This window comes from Neopelma chrysocephalum, unplaced genomic scaffold (assembly GCF_003984885.1).
Source record: "Neopelma chrysocephalum unplaced genomic scaffold, ASM398488v2 Primary Assembly neopelma1_43, whole genome shotgun sequence".
In the NCBI taxonomy this organism is placed as follows: Eukaryota; Metazoa; Chordata; class Aves; order Passeriformes; family Pipridae; genus Neopelma; species Neopelma chrysocephalum.
Window position 1 is genome coordinate 23,457,956 of NW_020897702.1, and position 19,236 is coordinate 23,477,191.

Genomic DNA, 19,236 nt, shown 5'->3' on the forward strand with positions numbered 1-19,236 from the left:
TTTAACTCTTGCTTTAGTTATTTATGCCCAAGATCATGGACAAGGTTCTAGTCTGATTTTAGATCATTGGAAATGATTTGGCCAAAAGCACCGTATCACCGTTTTTATTTATGCATCCCGAAATATTCCACCGGCAGGTTGAGGAACAAAACGGTGCTAACTTTATCCGTATGGATACAGATGGGCGAAACACAGAGCTTACACGCTGTGCTTTAAGCACGTCTTCACCTTCCCTGGTCCTGGGAAACAAATCGGTTTCAAGTACATGGCTCCTAACGTGATCCCCAGCCCTGCAAGCCAAGGGATGTCTGAGCTCGTTGCCGGCACGGTGCTTCCGTGCCCGCTTGTACAACCTTTCCTGTGACCGTCCACAACCGCGAGGTGGGCGAAAAGAATACAAACCCACGCACCTGCACAGGGCTGCTCATACCGAAGGGGGACGAGGGGGGCTGCTACTACTGAGAGGGCAGGAGGGTTACTTTCACTCTAAATGCAGCTTCCAGCGAAACCTGTCCAAGGCAGGGCAGGGCGCAGCAGCTCCTCCTCGCTGCCGGGCCAGGCACCCCTGCAACACCTGCGAGCCGTGGGCGCTCCTGCTCCGCAAGCCCAGCGCTGTAAAAGCGCGCCCTTCCTCCTGTCATGAATAATCTATTCCTCTTCCTCCTCCTCTTCTTCTCCGTAGTCCCCGCCGCCCCAGACGTGTAACGCAGCCAGGCGGCTGCCTTACCCCCGCCCCGCCGGCGATGGCCTCTCCGCCCCCGGGGGCGACGCACACTTTCACCCCGGCCCCTGGCACAGCCAGGCGCTTTGCGGCAGCCTGGCGGCTGCTCTAGAAACTTCTCGGTCCCTCCCTCTCCCCTCCCCTTCCTCCTCCTCCCCGCCGATCGGGGGCCGGCGCTGCGGCGAGAGCAGCAGGGAAGGAGGCGTGTGGCGCCCGCCCCCGCCCGCGGTGCTCAGAGCCGGAGGTGCAGCGAGGCGCTCCCTCAGCCCCATTCCCGGTGCCCAGTCCAGCACCGACCCCGCGAGGCGGCCCTTCCCTGCGCAGCGGTGGCAGCGGCGGGCAGGATGACGGCGGAGGAGATGAAAGCGGACGGGGCTCCCCTGGAAGGGACAGACATCACCCCCAAGCAGGATGAGGGCGTCCTCAAGGTACCAGGCGGCTGTTCCCCATCTTCACCCCCCGCGCTGACTCGCGGTGGTCCCTGCGCCGGCGGGGAGAGGAGGCGTTTCTCTTGGCCTGCGAGCGGGTGCTTCCCGGGCGCCCTGGCCGCGCCAGGCCCGTTATGTCGCCCGCGGAGAAGGGGACGAGGCGGTCCCCGGGCAGCCCCGGCCGGGTTGGCGCAGCGCGGGCGATTAAACATCGGCGGCGGCGACCGGGGAGGGCGAGAGCGCGCCCCGGCTGCGCAAGCGCTGCCCGCTCGCCCGCGGGGGCTCCCACGCGGCGGCTCCCCTCTCCTCCCGGCTCCAACTTCCCTGGCCCGGGCGAGCCGGAGCCCAGGCTGCCCGCCGGGAAAGCCCGGGGTAGAGGGGGGGGGGGACGGGACACACGACTGTGCAGGGGAAAGGCGCTTTCCCGCTCCGTTCGGGCTATTCCCCGGGTCTGCGGGGTGTGATGCGGGATGGGAGGGCCAGGCCGGGCTCACCGCCCGGCTCGCATGGCGGGGCTCTGCCCGCACGGCAGGTTTTGGGGGTCCGGGTCCGCCCCGCCAGCACGTGTTTGGGGCTGGGAATTAAAGATGGAGCCCCGGCCGGGCACGTGGACTCGGTGCAGGTCCCCGCCGGTGCCCGGCCGCGCCGCGCTCCGCTCTTCGAGCTCCGGGCACGGCGCTCTTCGTCGGGGCACGGCGGCCCCCCAGGCCCGGCGGTGCGCGGTGCGGGCGGGCGCGGCGGCAGCAGCGGAGCGGGGCGGCCGCCCCTCGGTGCCGCTGCCCCGCGGTGCTGCTTGGCGGGCGGCCGGGCAGGTCTCCGGCGGTGCCGCGCATTCCGGCGGAGCGGCTGCTCCCCTTTGTAAACTAGGAAGCCAGGCGATAAGGGCAGCAGAATTTATACCGTGAGGGGGAGTTGCACGAACTTCCTCTGTCAGACGTCGCCTATTTCCATATCTCTAGAAACTTCCTCAGTCTCTGCTAAAACCTGTAACGATCCTTAGTAGCGTTATTCGATCGCAGTAAAATTTCAGTATTCAGAAGAAAAAAGTGGCGCCACAGGAAAGGCAAAATTCTGGTCTTAACCTTTAGAGCCCTCTGACTTTAAATTTTAGGTTTGTCACAGAGGCGCCGTCTCCCATTCAGGAGGGGTAGCAGGGACCAGATTTTGTCTTCTATACTCTTTCCCATCTTTCCTGCTAGCATGCTTTGGTGAGAATTTCTGGTTTTTGCACATAGCACAATAATCAGGTCAGAGTTCTCGTCTGCAAGCACGGTTGCCCAGAAGGTGCCTCTGGGTCTCCCACAGTTCAGGTCCCTTGAGCACGGTGGAAGGCAGTGATCGTCTGCCTAATCCATGCAGTACCTACTTTAGATGATGAAGCAGCATGTGTTTGGGGGGTGTTTTTGGTTTTTGCCTTTTTTTTTTTTTAACTTCAAATTTTTTTAAGGAGGGGAGTAAAAAATACTAGCAAAATAACTGAGGTGGTGAAAACCACAAAGAAGGTGAGATGGTGAATTGATAAGCAAAATACTGTAGAGGTCATGAACTCCAGCCTTCATGGATTTTATTTTGCTAGTAATTTCTGGAGTGCCGAATGCACCCATTGAAACCAAGGGTCTAGCTCTGAACAAACCTACACCAATTTTGTACTGGTATCATTGCACTGATTCCAGGAGTGTGCTTATTTGTTCACTAGCTTTGTATCAGAATAGTATCCACAGGTTTTTACCTGATACTGCTGAATGTGCTTGCACTATTTCTAGTGTAAGTTTTTAAGTTTAGAAATAAACTATTTGAAATCCACAGTATGAACTGGAAAATCCTGTTTCTCCATATGAAGCGGAAATGTAAACCTTACAGAAAATAGGGTTGCCATATTGAGTCTGTGAAAAAAGAGAAACTTGAGTCTCCTCAAAATGCAATAATTGTGAAAGAATAATACTGTATAAATAATGAAAACGAGATATTCACAACTGTGGGATACCTTGGTATGACACTACAAGAATATGGTATTGGGAAAAGCTTAGTGAATTTGCGTTAAATGTAGTTACTTTTTCAAAAGCCTTTCAGACTGTCTACCTTAAAATAAGTAGTTTGGATCCACTTTATATGTATATAAGCATTATGTAGGTTAGGTTGATTACCAGATTCATCGGGTTTTTTCGTAGGTCTCTGTTTCCTTATCTCTCTTGAGTGGTTTCTTGAACTGTTGCCTTCCTTGGGAGAGATACCAGTAGATTAGTTTTGTCATGCTAATAGCTGCTGTAGCATGATGCAGTGCAGAGTAAAGGGATGGTGTGCTGTGTGAGGTCAGGCATCCTTTTTCACACTGACCATTCTCGCCTTAGGAAACAGCAGGTAGTATTTTTTTTCTGAATTTTCTTTGTTTGTGGATTTTTTCTTTGTTTTATGAATCCAGTGAGGTGCTTTCAGCTTGTTAAGAGTCTGACAGAAACTGCCGACATTGCCTTGGCTTTGGATGGAGAGTACTGGCATTTCAGTTGTATAGTTGCAGGGATGGTGGGAGGGAAAGTAGGAGTTTGACAGTGGTGGGTTGTAAGAAGTTAAAATTTGTGAAGGAGACTCCCATGGGTCTGCTTCCTTCAGTGAAAAACATGATTGGTGTAGAAACATGACACTTGTATAGCTTTTCTTTAAAGAAGGGATGCCAATCCATACTTTTGAGTAAGTGGCCTTGAATAAATGTTTATCTTGTATGAACAGTATGTTTTCCAGGTCTCCACGATCCAAGCAAATAGGGTCCTCCATTTTTGCCTAGCTGAAGGAATGCACAACTTTGGCTCAGAGCTAGATGGTTTCAATTGGTATTGGAGAAAATGCAAATCTGAACTTCAGGAATCCTGTTACGGGCAAGGCTTCACTTCCTTGCCTATGAGATATGTCATTATTATTCTCTATTTTTGTGTGAATTTCAAATGAACATCAGAGAGATTGGCCAATCTTGCTTTTTGGATAGTGTAGATGTAGTTGATACCGGTCCTGCTGGGCGCACTGGGGAACCTCTTGAGAAGAAGATCAAATCCTTGCAGCTGTATGTGAGATGTGCTGGCAATCCATGTCAGATTTGCAGGGAGACAAAATTAATGCAATATAATAATTTTTAAGTACTGCTCTGTAGGCTGATAAAACTAACCTGCTCTGTGGTGAGATTCTGTTAACCTTTGTTAAACTGCCTGGTTTAACTCAAGTAATCTGAGATTACATATTAGTATAGATTTTGCATGGAAACAACCACCTTGTTTTCTTGTTTAAATGCTTTGCCTAGAACACTGAAGTGGGGTGTTATGATAGAAAGGTGGTGAGGCAAATACTTGAATCAAGCAAAAACCCCCTTTTGAGGGGGGGTTTGAGTTTCAAGAACATTTGAAATCTTATTGAGCAAAGGTAAGTGACATGGCTAACTATAGATGCAGAGATCTGTAATCTGGTGCCAACTGTTGCCAATTAAGTTCTCGTATCACAGCACAGCCATCTTGAGGTTCTGCATTTGCAGCACTGCTAATCTGCAGACAGAATAGTCAATCCATTTCCAGATAACTGAAGTAAACCTCCAAATCCTTTATCTACTGAAGATGATAATGCATGCATCTAAGTAAATGGACTTAATGTCCAATAGGCAGACTTAGTTTCCATGATCTTAATGTTGTTTTCTTAATGTTTTTCTCAGGTTGTCAAGAGAGAAGGCAGTGGGACAGAGTCTCCAATGATAGGTGATAAAGTGACTGTCCATTACACAGGATGGCTTCTTGATGGCACAAAATTTGACTCCAGTCTGGACAGGAGAGACAAATTTTCATTTGACTTGGGGAAAGGTAATATCTTGTGTTTGGTATTGATCAGTTTTGCTAATAATTGAGGTAGAATTTCCTTGTGTGTGATCCTCCTTTGCCTTTTGAAGTTACTACTTAAACTTGTTTTCAGAGTTTGTTCTCTCAGAATGGCCCAGTCAGAATGTCTTTGAGATTTTTCTGAATGAGAAAACTGTAGCCCCTTGAGGCCTGATGAAGGATTCACAGGCCTCAGACAAAGCACCCCAGGGGAGCAAATCTACCCTGAAGTGTAGTGACAAAGGGTAGTTAAATATGCCAGAATATGCATTTTGTTTGTTTTTTTGTTGTGTGTTTTTTTTTTTGTTTGGCAGACTCCAGTTCCAGAGTATTTATTTGTGACTAGATACTGGGACAGGGTGCACAGAAGCAGCTGTCAGCTGCTGCATGATGAAATATACTCCCTTTTCCACAAAATTCCCAAATTAACCCACATATGAGTCTTTGAGCAGTGCATCTCTTCATTATCAAAATCCTTCATTTTTTGAATGCAAAAATCCAAGCATCCTTGTTCCAGCAAATCTTATTCCTCAATATTATATTTTCCCTGCTGCTTTTAACTAAATGGATACTATCTCTTTTCTTAAAAAAGAGATTTATTCATTGTACTGAAATTTGAGATATTAAGTGTACCTATTAATACAAGATTAACAGGCTGCTTGATGGACTTGAAAGGAGCAGCAAGTAGGAGAGCTTGAAAAAGCGAATTTTGTTACAACTTCTGTTCCTTTTTGGCTTTGGAAGGAATACTATTTCTATTTTCCTCCCCCTTTTTGTTACAAATGTTTGTAACTTTTAGTTACCACTAGTGCTGCTCTTTGCCAACTGATAAAGTACAGAGAGAAAAGGCTGTTGGTTTGGATTGTTTTCAAAACACGAGCAGGCAATCTCTCACCCTGAGACCTTCCTCTCGGAAGAGTTTATTGTTACTTCCTCACACTTGAGACTGTGCCAAGCACTTCAGCCTGTGTCTGTGTTCAGATGACTTGTATTCTCTCTAAGGAAGGAAGCGCAGGGTCCCTGCCCCTGGCAGAGGGGTTGGAACTAGGTGACCTTTCAGGTCCCTTCCAATCCAATCTGTTCTATGATTCTATGAAAAGAGTTGCTACACCTGGAATGAAGAAACGTAGACAAATTTGGGTCCCAGGAAACTTCAGAATTTGATTAAGCTTAAAACTGATGTAGGTAGATGAGAGTGAGCACAAGTCCTTCAGTGTTTCTGCTATCCTAGCTTCTTCTGTATGCTAGAAGTGATGATACTGAGTTTCAGCTGATCATGCTTTTCATGTATACCTTGCAATCATGTGATTGACATTTGACTTGTATAGGTGAGGTGATCAAAGCATGGGACATTGCTGTGGCAACTATGAAGATCGGTGAAATCTGTCGGATTACATGTAAACCAGAATATGCCTATGGCTCAGCTGGGAGCCCCCCAAAGATACCTCCCAATGCTACACTGATTTTTGAGGTAAGTGAGAGATGGTCATTAAAACTGTACACTTGAAAAACAAGCAAAAGTCATATTTCACAGTAGAAAATGTGTGATGCAATATGCTTTCAAAACTGAGTTTTGAAAGGATTGTTAGGTTTTCTAAAGAAAACAATATGGTCAATTTTGGGTAGTGTAGGCAAAGTTTTAGTCTGGCTGCTACTGATCTGCAATGGCTTGGGTTCCTTTTTTTTCGGCATTTTTAAAATACTTGAATGGTTTCCAGTGTTCGGTTTCAATGTTAGTTAAGGAATGATTTGCAGTAGGAAAGAGCACGCTGGGAGGGCGGATGGACTCTGAAGTAGTTGAGAAAATGAAATGGAGCCAGTTATTTCTCTTAACCTCACCGGGAGAGGAGAGAATTTGTCTCCTACTGATCTTTAAGTCACTCCCTCAAACCTCTTCCCAAAAGGGTGTGGAAATAGCAACTGTCTCTTGTGCGTTATTTCAACAGCAAGAATGGTTGCTCAGAATGCTGAGACTTGTGTTTGATTTTTTCCATGGAGGATGATACTAAAGCTGTTTCTGAAGCATGCTCTGACAGTCTCAACAGTGTTTGGAGAGGATATATTTTTCCTACTGTTGAAACAGTTCAATTTTCCAACAATTACTTTAAAATAAATTCTACCTGAAAGAAGGCAGATTCTTTTTAAGTGGGATTTTTAAAATTACTTTGCTCTAAAATACTTAATCAATTGAATGGACTCCTATGTTAGGGGCATACAGAAAGTTTTAAAACTCGATGATTGCTCAAAATAGCTCATGGAGTATTTAGTTTTTATTGGAAACAATTAACATCTGTTAAGAATGGTAAATTATACATAGAATCATAAAATTATTTAGGCTGGAAAAGACCTTTAAGACCATTTAGTCCAGTTTAAACCTAAAACTGCCAAGTGCATCACTAAACCATGTCCTCAAGTACCACATCTACACCTAAATACCTCCAAGGAAGGTGTCTCAACCACTTCCCTGGGCAGCCTGTTCTAATGCAAATATCCAATCCAAACCTCCCCTGATGCACCTTGAGGCCATTTCATCTTGTCCTGGGACTTGTTACTTGGGAGAAGAGTCTGACCCCACCTCACTACAGCCTCCTTTCAGGTAGTTGTATAGTGTACAACAAGAAGGTACCCCCTGAGCATCTTTTTCTCCAGGCTGAACCTACCTGCAGTTCCCTCAGCTGTTCCTCTTAGAACTTACTCTCTAGACCCTTCACCAGCTTTGTTGCCCTTCTCTGGACATGCTCCAGCACCTCAGTGTCTTTCTTGCAGTGGTGGGCCCAAAACTGGACACAGCATTTGAGGTGTGGCCTCAGCAATGCCCAGTACAGGTGGACAATCACTGCCCAGGTCCTGCTGGCCACACTGTTCCTGATACAAGCCAGGATGCCATTGACCTTCACATAGCTGGATATTGTATTTGTATTACATTTGGATAGTGTATTGGCATTTCTTTTTCCCCCATGGACTAGTGAGTAATAGGATTAAAGACATATTTTGTGCAGAAGGATTAAAAAAACAGTGCTAGTATAGGTAGTGTCACTAAGGGATGGCAACTTATTTTAAGTACATCAAAATTAATGCCATTATTTCTGTAGTTGGCTGTTGAAAAATAATATCTTGTAAAGCTGTTGGTAAACAGCATTTTCTTCTGTATAAATCTTAAGTTACTCATGGCTTACTTATTGGATCAAACTACAAGTTGGAGTGCTGTGTGCTTCACACACATGCTAGTGAAACTAAGTGTAATCAGGACAGGATACAAGGGGGAGAGAAAAAACACTGAGCGGATGATTCAAATGCAAGCTAAAAGCTCAAGACCTTGTACCTTTGCAGCACAGTGGAGCATTCTTAAAGGCTTAGCACTAGTACACAGGATGTGCATGGACAGTACAAAGCAGAGAAGCTTTCACTGACCTGCAATGAGATAATACCCAGTGTTTTGATAAATAAAAGTATGAATCAAAGCAAGATGGGATTTGTTCCATCAGACTACTATTGAGTCTATCTGAAGTAGTCATCCAGGTTATTCACTTCTCACTGGGTTTTCCTTAACGATGCCAGTCTGACCTCTCCATCATTTTCTGGGTAAGCAGTGTTTCATTCATGATCCTTGATATCCCCTAGTGCCTTTCTAAGCAGTAATGTTAAAGGAATAAAGGGAGAAAGAAAGAAAAGCACTGAAGCTGCCTATGATGGTTTTGTGCTTCCCTAATAAAACAGCCTGCAGCTGACTGGCTGCACCAAATATACAGTGCTGGATGTGTCCTGACTGGGGGTGTTGGTTGGAAGTTAGATCTGGAAAGTTTTCCTAAGTGTTATTAGGTAAAAGTAATTTCTGACTAGTATGACTCTCAGGCACTTAGTCTTTTAAGTTTCCACTTTTTTAGTTTTGCTTCTACGTTTCCTTTTTATTATTTGAAACAATGTCAGCATGGGTCCTTTGCAATTGCTTAACACCATACCAAAATTTTGTACAGGTTGCCTTAGAAAGGACCCTCTAAAACTTACATTAAAAGATTTTGTATCTGTGTCATCTCATCAGCATTTCTTTATGACCTGAAATAATTGACATCCTATGATTTGTTTTTTTTGATCTGGTGGTGTTTTGTTGTTTTGGTTTTTTTTTTTATTTACTCATGATTGTTTTTGCTGAACAATATAAATAGGTAGATTATTCCATAGAATACTGGTGTTCAGTTTTGGGAGGAAAAAAAAGGGACACACATACCTGTATGGCCATCAGTAGAATGTTCAGGAATTACAACATTTTTCAGACAGACTGAAGAGAAAGACCAGAATATTATTCATTACTAGGTGTCCGTCAAAATAAAAAGTGGAAGTACTCTTTGTGTTGGTGGATATTCAATTCCTTTTACATTCTAGGTATCTTAAGTCCGGTGTGAGGAACCTTCACAGCATTAGCCCTGAACTTTTTTTTTTCCTAAATGAGGTAGTCTTAACAATTCTGATTATAATGGCTTGCTCTTTTGTGCTGTTTTTACTATTGTTTTACTCAAACATGGAATACAAAATATCTTTTTAATTCATTTCATAGCAACAACAAATATGTTTTGTAACTAGACTATTTTTCCATCTCATCATGGTACTCCCACATGAAACTATGATTTTACATTAGAGACTTGGGGAGGGCATGTGAAGATTCAGACTGGATAGGTATTTCCTACATTAACACTGGCTCTTCAAAATTCTAAACAATTTATTGCAGCAGGGAGTTTAGATTAAAGGTGGGCCAGATCATGTTTTTTTTCTTTTATCCTTCTTCTGGAAGTATTTTTTTTCTGAAATGATCTCACAATACAAAATGGTACAGCAAGACTAGAAGGGAAAATGTAACAAGTAAAAAGATAACTCTGGCTCTGTGCAGGCATGCAAGGGAGAATGCACAGAAGTTTTGAAACTACTGTCCTGTGGCACAAGAGTAGGAGGATGAAGAAATGAGTAGGGAATGGCTGAAGTTTGAAAATATATTCTTGAATTTGTTTTAATGTTTCAGGACAAGCATTTGGAATCAGTTAAAGCTTCATTCCAAGCACTTTAAAGTTGATCTGAATTTGACCATTGATGAAATTAAGGGTATAATCATGAATTAAGGATAAGAATTACATCTTCTTTTTATTGTCCTGCTCCTTTTGTCCTTGCCTTACTTAAAAACCTTGGTCCATGGCTGCAGTGACACTACTGGTGGTTCCACTTGACTGTAGAGTAAGAAGAGGGGACAGCTGATCAGTGTGGTAGCACTGCAGAGTGGCAAGTGAGAGTAAATTCTTCCTGGCTTAATGTGTTCAAAAGGTATTTTCCCTCATATTAGGAAAACATCAAACCTCAACCAAAAACAATTATCCATAGTTCTGCCTGCAGACATTGGCAAAAATAGTATTAAAGAAGCCAATAGAATCTTTTTTTTTTTTTTAAAGTAAACTCTAAGCATTGTGGCTCATATAAGCTTTATTCAGAAGCCAGGTTCACAGTCCTTTAATTTAAAGGATCTAATTTTTAGTATTGGGAGACCAAGATTGGTGGAGAAAAATAGCTGAAAAGGCTTGAATATAGCCTGAAAGTTGAAATTCTTCAATAGGTTTCCTTCCAGGATCTACTGGTTTCCATCCAATATCATCTTCAGAGCCTTGGCTATCCCATATCTTACAGGTCATTAACTAAGATAGTGACTTCCTACAAAGCTATAGTTTCAAAGATCACTGTAGAACAAATTCTGGGAGCTACCAAATTGGTGTAGTGAGAATAAATGCAAGGTGTTTCTTCCCTCCACAGATAGAACTTTTTGAGTTCAAGGGGGAGGACCTCACTGATGAAGAAGATGGTGGCATCATCCGGAGAATCCGTAAAAAAGGGGAGGGCTACTCCAAGCCCAATGAGGATGCACTCGTAGAGAGTAAGTTTGTTGTTACACAATTAGTAAATGGGTTTACCATGTGGGATGGCAAAACCTTTTTCATAATCTACAAGTCCTTGCCCTGAGAGAGAGGAATACACAGCTTTTCTTTCCTTTACCAAGTAACTTAACAACCTAGAGTAAGATTTCATTCTCTTATTTCTAGCAAGGTTTACATTTTCCAGCAGCAACTGTGTTCTTCCAGTGATACTGAATCTGTTGAAGTGCTTATCTGATCACAAAAGGTTGATGAGTCTAATGAAGTATTTCCATTTGCTGAGGAACAAGAGAGGGATCATTCTGGGACCTGTTGTTCGAATGGAAAAAACAAACAGATGAACAAAAAAAAAGGGGGTTATTAAGTTTAACAGCAGAAGTTCTGTTTCCTGCCAGTAGCCACCATGCATAGGTAGCTGTTAAAAAACACTGTTTAGAAAAAGGCTTTGGCACTTTGTTTGTGCTGCCTGCCTATATAGAACTCCCAGTGTACTCCTGTGCTATCTCCCCCGTACCATATATATATATATATTCTGATTTTAATCTGTGTTGTTCTATTTTTTCTTACTAGTCCAGTTTGAAGGCCGATACGCAGGTCGTGTTTTTGACAAGCGGGAATTGCGGTTTGAGATTGGGGAAGGTGAAAACTTTGATCTTCCTCATGGTCTGGAGAAAGCAATTCAAAAAATGGAGAAATCAGAGGAATCCGTGTTCTATCTCAAACCCAGGTACACTTTCCCTGATCTTTTGATACTTGAAGGGCCTATACTAAGAATCTGGCAAGAATTAAGTGCTTTGTTATAACACTTTTCAGTTTTTTCGGTGCTGTGGTAACAACTGGTGTATGAGAAGTATTGAGCTCAGATTGGTTTGCCGCTTCATAATGAAGTAGTAGCACTACAAAAGAAATAAGATTTACTTAAATCTCTATAGTGTTGATCTCTGTGAATATTTTAAAAAATATTGTTGCTCTATAACTTAGATTTTTGTGGTCCCTCTTTGTTAGTTCTTACTGTATAACAGTGCATATCTAGTCCTAGACGTAAGCAGAATTTTCTCGTTACAGTGAGAACACATCTGAAGTGGATTTGCACAGATTGTTTTCATCAAATGTTAATTTTAATTTCAGTATTTATTAAGTTTTTTAAACTTGAACTGAACCTGATAAGAGCAGAAAAGCAAAGCAATCTGATCTTGAGGGTTTTCCTGCTAATATGCAGCTTCTTACTGGAGTTGCTTCACAGAACCTTTCTGTAGGCAGTTCCTGTTTATCAGTTCATTAACAGTATGTTAAGTGTGCAGCTGTTCACTTCATCTTAGTATTCATTGTCTTTGCTTTTCTAAGAATAGTACTAAAATTCAGGTGCTCTGAAGGAAACACTCAGTTTCAGTCCATGAATATAAAGCAAAATGCATATAACTTGAAAGTTGGTTGTTTTGTTTGTTTTTTTTTTTTTGGAGAGATAACTTGCTTTTCCTTCACCTAAGCTAAAAAAAACCATAATAGGAACTGGTAAGAGCTAAATGAAATGAACACTAGATTTCTCTTGCTTTCTTCTGCCTTGTGCTTGCTAATTTTAGAATTGTATCTAGAATTCTTGAAGTCTTTATGTCTTGTAATAATGATGTATAGGCATCCCAGATTTGCTTGGGGTTTTTGTCTTCATCTTCCTATGTAGAAAATACAGCTGGATGGACAATTCTGAACTGTCTTCTTTGTTTGTTTCTCCCTCTGCACTCCACACCCATCTTATAGCTACGGTTTTGGAAGCACTGGGAATGAGAAATTTCAGATCCCTCCAGATGCAGAGCTGCAGTATGAAGTGAAACTCAAAAGCTTTGAAAAGGTAGGAACAAGAGATGAAACCCCAAAGAGATCCTGGAGGTGGAGGAAGAAGTGCGAGTGCAGCTTAAACAAGGACAGTGGAATCCTTGAATGGTGATCTGAAATAAGGAGGCCACTGTTGCCAGAGATGATGACACACTGGAGCTCTTGGCTGAAATGGCCCTTATTCTTATTGGTTCCCTGTCCTTTGCCATCTCTCATGCTCTAGGCTGGTTTCCAGCAGCAGTGCAAAGCTCTGCAAAGCCAAACCGATCTCTACCTCACTATGGGAAGCAACATAGCCACTTGATTTCCCTAGAAGTTGTATTGTTGTGCTGAAGTTGACTTGAACTATTCCTTTTTGGGTAGGCTAAGGAGTCTTGGGAAATGAACACGGATGAGAAGTTGGAACAAAGCTCCATTGTGAAGGAGAGAGGCACTCAGTACTTCAAGGTAAGTTACAGTCCCCAAGTAATAATAGCATCTCTTAGTCCATGTCATGAACTGATAATGATGATTACAGCTTCTGTCATTTCTGAGTGGTGTTCATGGTATTCTGTGAGATTTTACAGGGAGAACTGGAGGGGAAGTTGTCTGAAAAAAAGAAACTCAGTTGGATTATCCAAAGAACTAACTCTGCAGGGAGTTCTCTGTTAAAGCTGTTTGCTGTACCTACAGATAACTTTGGGGCATACATGGAATTGTAGCAAGGTTACAGTATATAAGTTTCTGCTGTGGGATACTGCTGTGAATGAACAACATTCATTTGGGTAAATATTTGTGACAAAGCTGTTTCAAGCAATTTAACCAGCTAAAGAGTTTCCCCGTTATCTTTGTAACACATTATAAAAATGCCCCGTTTTGTTTTTCTTTGTATCAAAAGTTGAATACAAGGTGGGAGTTGCGAGTGAGGTATCAATGCTGGCATATATCCCTAGATTTAGTGGGGAACCAGTAGGTATTCCTAAGGATATTCTGATCCTATGCAGGAATGGCTTTCGGAAGTAGTATGTTTTTGATGATAGAAGTTATTTTCTGATCAAATTTTTTTTTCAAATCTATTGCTCAAGGTAAGCAGAAGGGGCAAGAGGGATGTAAGAGTTACTGTGATGAGCTGTGTGATAATTGAACTGCCTTGTTTACAGGAGGGAAAATACAAGCGGGCAGCATTACAGTATAAGAAGATTGTGTCGTGGCTGGAGCATGAATCAGGACTCTCTGATGAGGAGGAATCAAAAGCCAAAAGCTTGAGGCTTGCTGCCCACCTTAATCTAGCTATGTGCCATCTCAAGCTAAAGGAATACTCACAAGCTTTGGAAAACTGCAACAAGGTAGTAGGGATTTATTTATTCTTAAACTGTCAGACTGCTTGTGCAGTTTATCTTCTGCTTTAGAAATCGGACAAACAACAGGCCATGTGGTGTTGGGCCTTTCTTATCAGCTGGCATTTGGATAGTACTGAATACACTAAAAATACCTAACAGATTTTCAATTACTTTTTTAATTACTGTCCACATCTTTTTCTAACTCACTGCTACATGGAGAATATTCAAGTGTTTAGAAATTAGAAACACTTGGTGAAAGTAGTCATCTTTCAAAGAGCTGGATTAGAGCCAGGACTAAATCTTAGACTTGCTGGTTTTCTGTCAAATAGCCTACTATATTCATTCCTCTTTGTACTAACTTATACTGTATTCTACTCACATACTAGTAAGCCCTGACAAGACTTGTGAGTCTGTATCAGAAGATACAGTTCCTAGCAGTCTCTGGTATTCTGAGGTTTTATAAAAGAAAAATCACTCTTGTATCTGGTTTGGTTTTGTTTTTTAATGCAGGCACTCGAACTGGATAGCAACAATGAAAAAGGCCTCTTCCGGCGTGGAGAAGCGCATTTGGCTGTCAATGACTTTGAGTTGGCCCGAGGAGATTTCCAGAAAGTGATACAGCTTTATCCAAGTAACAAAGCTGCCAAAGTGCAACTGGTAACTTGTCAGCAAAAAATACGAGAGCAGCATGAGAAGGAGAAAAAGATGTACGCCAACATGTTCCAAAGGCTTGCAGACAAAGACTTAAAGGTAAGTAACACTACTCCAGAAGACTACAAGAGGTGGTGTCGTGTTAGACAAGGAACAGTTTAGGTATTCAGCTTACTTCTTATAACAGATAATTATAGCAGGAGAATATTCAAGTAGACTCATTTGGGGACCAGAGGTTGAACTCAAAATAGCCAGCAGTCAAAATTATGAGGCCATCTTGTTTGAACAAGAAGCTAGCGGTACCAAGCACTGCACAGAATGCTTTTACTTATTTCAACTGAATTTGCAACAGACCAGTGTTAATCAGAAAGCAATTGAAGTGATGAGATACAAAGATGATAATGTTCCAGTTAAAAAAGCACCTTTTCTCCTTGAACCAATTGTTCTAAAGAACAGGCTGTTCTGGTGCCTGGGTGGCCTATCTAGTGAGACCTCATGTCTGCCATACAGATGGTGCTGAGCACCATCTTGCTTCTCATGGAGACATTAAGAAGTGGTTAATGGTCTCTATTTCAAATGTCATGGATTGATTATTCTACAAATGGTTGGTTTTCATAATAAGCATTCACTGGAACTTCAGTAAATACTAGTTCAATTAATAATGGCAGTATGTGGATACAGGGACCCCTGGTGGCCTAGTGGTTAGCATGCAGGACTCTCACCTCTGCGACCCAGGTTCGAATCCCAGCCAGTCCCCCGGGCAGATGGAGCCCGTTAGCCCTGTAAGGCCATCCATCTATGAGAAGGTCACTCTAAACAAACCTACGTCCTGAGGACCTCACTGCCATTGTCCAAGCTCGCTTGGCCCCGGCAGATGAACTTTAGGATTAAAGGGTGGGCTCAGTTCAGCGCAGGCTGTGTCTCACCTAAAAAATCCCTTGTGCAGGCTGGAAAGGTAAAAAGACCTTTCCCCAAATCTTCGTTCGCAAAGACTGGCCATTATATGTGGATACAGGTTATAACAAGATTGTATCAGCTAGTAAGAAACGTTCCAAGTTACTAGTGAAAATCACATATCCTAAGACAATGTTGTTTCTTTTCCTTAGATCTGATGGTGCGGAAGGACTAGGTAGACCTGTAACTTCTAAGATAAATCTGGGATTTACATCATACTCAAATTGCCTCAGTAACATTGGGGAGTGCAGAAGCTTGCATCTTGTGAGGTTATTTTCTCAGATCTTTGTGTCCACCTTTCCAGAATACGCATGGAGAATATAAAAAATTGTTAGATATTGGTATGTTAATTACCTGTGGTTAACTGTGTCATTGAGTCTTTCCAGAGGCCTGGTGTCCCCAGATGAGTGTATCCTGACAGTTCAGTCATCTCAGACTGTCAGCTGACAATTTCCTACATTAAGCACTTCACAACCATCTCTTTTTTTTTTTTTCTGGCTAAGGCAGCCTGGTGTCAACAGTCCTTGCTTATTGGAGCTTGGAAGGAACTATTTTGTATTTCTAGATATAGTGGTGTAAAGCTACACGGTATCTTAGTTTTCGTAGGCTTTAATGAAGAAATCTCAGGAAGGTAAAGATACAGCAACTAAACTAGAATTATTTCACTGTTAGGCATCTTCACTTTTAAAATGGCAGGATTTAATTGCCAGCTGTCAGGCTCTGTTGTGAAGGTTCCTTTCAGTTAGCACAGCTGCTGGGAATCTTGCTTCCTCCTCTAGGTGTGGGACACAGCAAGATCTGCTGTTGAGAGAGGAAGAGTGGGTTGCTGAAGCAAGTGTAATATTCTTGGCAAAAGGCAGTCTCACAATCTTTGCGTTGCAGGCTGTTTGGGATACTAGAAAGACATAGCACTTAGTTCCAGTTTTCCTATCTGCTTGGGTTAAATCAGCTTAAAGCCGTAAAATCCTTTAGGATGGAATCCTACTGACTGTAAATGAAAGATCTCAAACAACAACCTAACACTGCCAAGTCCACCACTAACCCACGTCCCTAAGAGTCACATCTACACCTAAATACCTCCAGGGATGGTGACTCAAGCATTGCCCTGGGCTTTCTGTGAAGGAATTTTTCCTGATATCCACTCTGAGCCTTCCCTGGCACAATTTGGGGCCATTTCATCTTGTCCTGTTGCTCGTTGCCTGGGAGAAGAGGCTGACCTACACCTTGCTACACCCTCCTTTCAGGTAGTTGTAGAGAGCCTCCTTTTCTCCAGGCTACATACCTGCAGTTCCCTCAGCTGCTTGTCATCAGACTTGTGTTCCAGACCCTTCCCCAGCTCTGTTGCCCTTCTATGGACTTGCTTCAGCACCTGAATGTCTTTCTTGAGGTGAGGGGCCCAAAACTGGACACAGTACTTGAGGTGTGGCCTCAGCAGTGCCCAGTACAGGTGGACAATCACTGCTCAGGTCCTGCTGGCCACACCGTTTCTGATACAAGGCAGAATACCATTGGCCTGGTGAATTCTTCTCAACAAGTAAGTTGGTCTTGGGAATGTGCATTGTTTTTTTTGTCTCTGAGCCATCTGGCCTACCTTAAATGGATATGATTTTATATGAAATGGGATTGCTGGAACTGTAAACTGTAAAGGACGCTTACTCTCTAGGTCAGAATTGAGGTCGCTTTCTTGCATGAAAAACTTGTTTTCCTGTTAATGCATTTATAATTTTGCTTTACTCCAGCTCCAACAGTTTCTCCATTAGCGGTGGTAGTAGAACATCAAAGTTCTGAGGAAGTTGGTTTGTTTACCAAATATCTTCCGCTTGCTAAGAGGGTAGCTTGGACCATAGTTCTGAGATTCCTGACACTGCACATCTTACAGTCTGTTGAATTCACCAGCCACTCTTGCATCAGTAGTTCCTTTCACGAATTCAAATAGTTCACATATGTAAAGTGTGGATTTTTAAAGGTCAAGACGTTTATCACCTTATTTTAAGCCCAGGATTGCCAGCTAACAGATTTTCTGTGGAGAGAAGACTTGGCTCTTGTGTGGTTTACAGAATGCTTCTAAGGATGAAAGGTTGACCTTTGATGCCTGGATGTTCTTTTAACTGGTTTCTTGTTGCAGCCAAGTTGATGTAACATTAAAGGATTCTGCCTCTTTTCCCCCTCTTATTCACCTCTCCCAGCATTGCATGCTTAAGACTTTGCTTGGTTTTGTCTGCCAACATCATAATAAAACAGATGGTTCAAGGTACTAGGCTGGCAGGTGGAATAGCAGTTTCATTGCACTAGTTTTTGAGATAAAAAGACCAAGACATTTTTACCTCCCTTTACTGTGTTTGAAAATTATTGCAAGGCTAGGATGTGCTGGTTATGTCCTATTGAAAAACCTAACCTTGGACTCCTGCCACATGGCTCTCTGCCTCCTGCCTTTATGTGGACTGGAAGATGCAGCAAGGAGAGGGCTTTAGAGCAGCCACCTTGTCAGATCATACTTTCTTCCAGCTAAGCTCTTACAGATGACATCCAAATCACTGTTGTTGAGTTGAAGTCACTCTTCATGAAACGAAGTTGTCCAACAAAGATAGTTCTTTGCATGCTGAGCCCAAGTGTGCCTCATAACAGACTGGAGGGCGTGGGGGTAGGCTATGGGAATGGCTAAAAATGAATCACATTGAAATTGAAGCAGGACAAAAGCAGTTCTGTGCAGAAGCTTTGTAAATGAATTTTAGTTAAGACTTTTCTAAGAAAGTGTTATATGGCAAGCGTGTGCAGGCATTATGAATCATAAACACCTAATATCAGTATTATATCTCAGCCTCTTCTAAACTGCATCTGGTTTCTTAGTTGCATGAAAAATGAAAAGAAATTTTTAGTTTCTCGTGAAGCTCCTACTATATGAATTCAGTCTTGCAGGGGAGACTGGGTTTCCTAGTGATGAGAATCAAACAGTGTTTGTGCTAACAGTTTTGTAATTATAATAATGTATTTTCTTTTTCTCTCCCATTTAGTCAGCTGCTACTCTTCAGACCAGCCACACTGAAGATGCAGAAATGAAAGATGAGCAGAATGGAGTTGAAGATAAATCAGAAGTTGAAGCAGAAGCATAAAAACAAACCCTATTCCATTAGTTTTGTAAATGAAAGAATTTCCAGTGAATTAGACCTTTATTTTTCTACCTGGTTGGATAGTGGCTTCAAGGGAGCAGAGGCTGAAGCCACCATGCCACAGTCAGTTACAGCTTTATGTGGCTGTTCAAGAGGCTGAGTGGCAGCATAAATCCGGTTTAATCCTAGTGACTTTTATTTATTCATTCAGCCTCTGATACTGTTTGGGTTCTGTCTGGATTTACTCTGCTTGGTTTATTTGCATTTTCATAGAATCATAGAATGGCTTGAGTTGGGAGGGACCTCAAAGACCATCTAGTTCCAACCTCCCTGCCAAAGGCAGGGACACCTTCCACTAGACCAGATTGCTCAGAGCTCCATCCCGCCTGGCCTTGAACACTTCCAGGAATGGGTCATCCACAATGTCTCTGGGCAACCTGTTCCAGTGCCTCACCACCCTCACAGTAAAGAA

General features: G+C 42.8%; 1 protein-coding gene across 1 annotated transcript; it reads left to right on the forward strand.

Annotated features, from left to right (window-relative positions):
• The first annotated feature begins 898 nt into the window (after positions 1-898).
• On the forward strand, positions 899-18,819 carry FKBP4 (FKBP prolyl isomerase 4). The gene is made up of 10 exons (XM_027677664.1): positions 899-1,149; positions 4,838-4,982; positions 6,326-6,468; positions 10,785-10,905; positions 11,474-11,630; positions 12,659-12,749; positions 13,097-13,180; positions 13,873-14,058; positions 14,563-14,802; positions 18,669-18,819. Exons 1-10 carry the CDS (start codon positions 1,066-1,068, stop codon positions 18,765-18,767), a joined length of 1,350 nt encoding a protein of 449 aa, XP_027533465.1. The 5' UTR covers positions 899-1,065; the 3' UTR covers positions 18,768-18,819.
• Positions 18,820-19,236: the final 417 nt, after the last annotated feature.